At 39.8% G+C, this 2983-nt stretch overlaps 1 protein-coding gene across 1 annotated transcript in view; it reads right to left on the bottom strand.

Moving 5' to 3' along the window:
* Window positions 1-2983, bottom strand: part of CHID1 (chitinase domain containing 1) — a 454156-nt gene that overhangs the window by 390207 nt on the left and 60966 nt on the right. Inside the window, exon 8 of the mRNA XM_019519771.1 lies at window positions 4-27. Within this exon, the coding sequence (XP_019375316.1) occupies window positions 4-27 (24 nt within the window). The remainder of the gene's footprint in view (window positions 1-3; window positions 28-2983) is intronic.

Genomic DNA, 2983 nt, shown 5'->3' with positions numbered 1-2983 from the left:
AGGTGAGTGAGTAGATGAATCAGTTCCCTGCAATATAAAACACATTGTTAGGGCTCTAGACAGTATATATCATGCTAGACTAGTAATTTAACAAAATAAGACTAGAAACAACAACTGAAGGGATGCAACAAGCAAGGCACTTCTATTGAACATTTCTAACAAGTTGGGGATCCTATACATGTACAAGGAGGCTGCTCTGATGCGCTGCAAGAAGCAGACTCAATTAAAATCAAGTCTACTGGAGGGTGGCAATTACTGCGCTCCAGCAGACTCCATCATCATGTGTATCAGCATATACCCTGAAAAGTGGTACCCTCTACCCTGAAAAGTGGTGGCGGGGCACTTTAAACTAAAGCTTGTTTGATGAGCTTTAATTTTAAGTGCCCTGCTGCCATTTTTCAGCATGGGGACTCCAATACACACGATGGGCATTAGCATGGCTCTCAGAGCTGCATTAATTAAAGTACCTACCCTCCACCCCTGCCTCCTGGAACATGTCTATAAACACAGTCCAGGCAAATGAGTCAAGGCACTAGGATTAGTGCACAGTTAGAGGTACTTGTATACCATTTATAATAGGTTACTAGACTGTGGATAAAGTTGGGCAAGTTTTAAAAATTTAGTTTAGTTTATCTCAGCCTTTTTAGCATGCAAAATAGTCTCAAACAGCACAAAGAGTTTAGAATTTCCCCCAGGAGCACCACTGGCAACGCAGAAACATTGTAGTGTATATCAAATGTATTCTAAATCAGAACAGGTTCTCCCTTATGGTCATGTTCAGCGAGAGAGATGAGCCAAAGCAACAGAACTGAACACTGTTCAAGAACAGGGAACAGTCAAATGGACTCAGATCATCATTGTACTAGTGAATCCAAGGTTAGGAAACGTGAAGCTGCTTTCATAGCATAATATACAAGTCTTCAAAAAAATGTTTGAGGAACAATGTGTCAATTTTCTTTCAGAAATTTTTGCTTCCATGTTTTCTGTATTTATTTTAGACATGCTACTGTATATGCACAAAGTAGCCGACTGGTTTCACAAGAGTTTGCCTTGCCTCTAACTCATCTGAATTAGGAATCCTCACTGCTGGAAGTCTTACTGTATCACAAATAAAGGATGACTAGTACTCAGATTTATCATTAGGAAATAAAAACTCTTCAAGATCCTCTTCTTGGAAACTGTCTTCAGTATTAGATTGTTTTGCCTCTCACTACTGCATGTAGTTAACAATTTACTAGCAAGCTCTTCAGAGAACCCAGAGAAACTAAAACATATCCTGCCTTTTAAACTACTCAAGCAAGAACTATTTCTTTCACTTCACAATTTAAATGCCACCCTCCTGTTTGCTTTCCTCAAGTCATCCGATTCAAAGTAAAGCTACCCCTCCCAATCAAGCCATGGGCCAGGTGAATCTACAAAAAGCAGAGGGGCTTAGAACTCCCCATTCAGTTGTTCTATTCTATAGTTACATCCAAAACCTATGTGAAACAAAAAGCAAATTCCCCTGGCCACAGTAGGTAGTTGAGCAACATTAAAACCTTAGTAGATTGGGTGCAGGCTTGGTTTGAGCACCAAATGGCTACCATCCAACTGAAACCTAAAATTACCCCAGTTCAAGAAGTCCTTTAAACAATCGCATTTCTACCAGTTTTGTTTACAAAGAACATGAGAAGAAAAAAAAAAACCAAACAAACAAACCTCTTACTTGATCTAAAGTTAAAAGTGAGAGCCAGGTCATTCAGCAGTGGCTGTCTGAACTGTTAGTTCTATTTGCAAGGTCACATTAAAAACTGAAGTTCTAGTAACAGACTATTTTTTGTACTGTAATTAGACTCCACTTGTACAGTCAACCAAAATATCTTCTACTAAAGTCAGTTATCCTGTTTACAATTCAAGGTTTCTGCTTGGGAGAAGCACAGCTGCCATTGGACACAGTTATGTATATACTATCCCCTCGACTATAGGTCATGGCTTTTTTCCTTAACAGTAAGTCAACTGACTCGAGGTCCCTCAGGAGACTGCCAATTTAAGCTGGTAAAAGGTGGAGAACAAGCTATTTCTCAATAGTCTAGCACCCTGCCTTTTCATTCCCTGGACTTCACCTGAGACCCGGCTACCCATGGGCATTCACAGTGAAATATACCAAGACTGTCCTGTTTCCTTAGTGTGCTTCCTCTCTCATCTGAAACAGAACACTAGATTGCAGGTGATCACAAGTTAATTTGCATAACTTCACTCTTCCCATTGGAGAAGAGTGAAATGAGCTCTCTCCATTCCCTTGTGTATGTATTGTACTTTATGAACACCATAAGCCAGACCAATATATCATTGATTTAAAAACACTACACAGAAGAATCCCTTTCTATAGGGAATACAAAAAAATTACAAACAGAACAGACTTGCAGTTGTATTCCACCCCACTGTTTCTTCACAAGCTCTTGCCTCCACATTCCTTTGAGTTTCAGATAACTTTACCTTAAAACTGAAAATTGTATCTGGGGGCTTTCTTAGTGTAAGAATTTAAAAAAAAACAAACACCCTGATACAAGAATACAATACTATACATAAGTACCCCAAAAAAGAATGCTAACATGGTATTTCTATGATCTGAAGATCATTCCCCATAATATCAACACTAAATCTTCTCTTTTGTTCTTCTTTTTCACTTTTGGGAGCAGATTGACCAGAACACTGAAACACTCACAGCACACCACCTAAAGTGGCTTACAGCTTTGCATCACTAAAGAAAAACAAAACACAGAAGAAGAGTGCTAATGTATCTGGCCTCTCATCCACTACTGGTTAGAGCATCATTATCAACATCTGCACTAAGCAAATAGGGCACTGAGAATATGCCCCCTCCTCCCTGCATGACCCTGTGCCTCTTGGAGCTCAGCTGCGCGCCCTAACAAGAAGGTGATCAGTTATTCCATGTGTGCATGGAAATCTGCTCTTTTGCTGACAAGGCATTCCATCCCCGAGC

Source organism: Gavialis gangeticus, unplaced genomic scaffold, assembly GCF_001723915.1.
Source record: "Gavialis gangeticus isolate Ggan-Ray unplaced genomic scaffold, GavGan_comp1, whole genome shotgun sequence".
Lineage (NCBI taxonomy): Eukaryota > Metazoa > Chordata > Crocodylia > Gavialidae > Gavialis > Gavialis gangeticus.
This window is presented reverse-complemented; position numbering and strand designations above follow the sequence as displayed.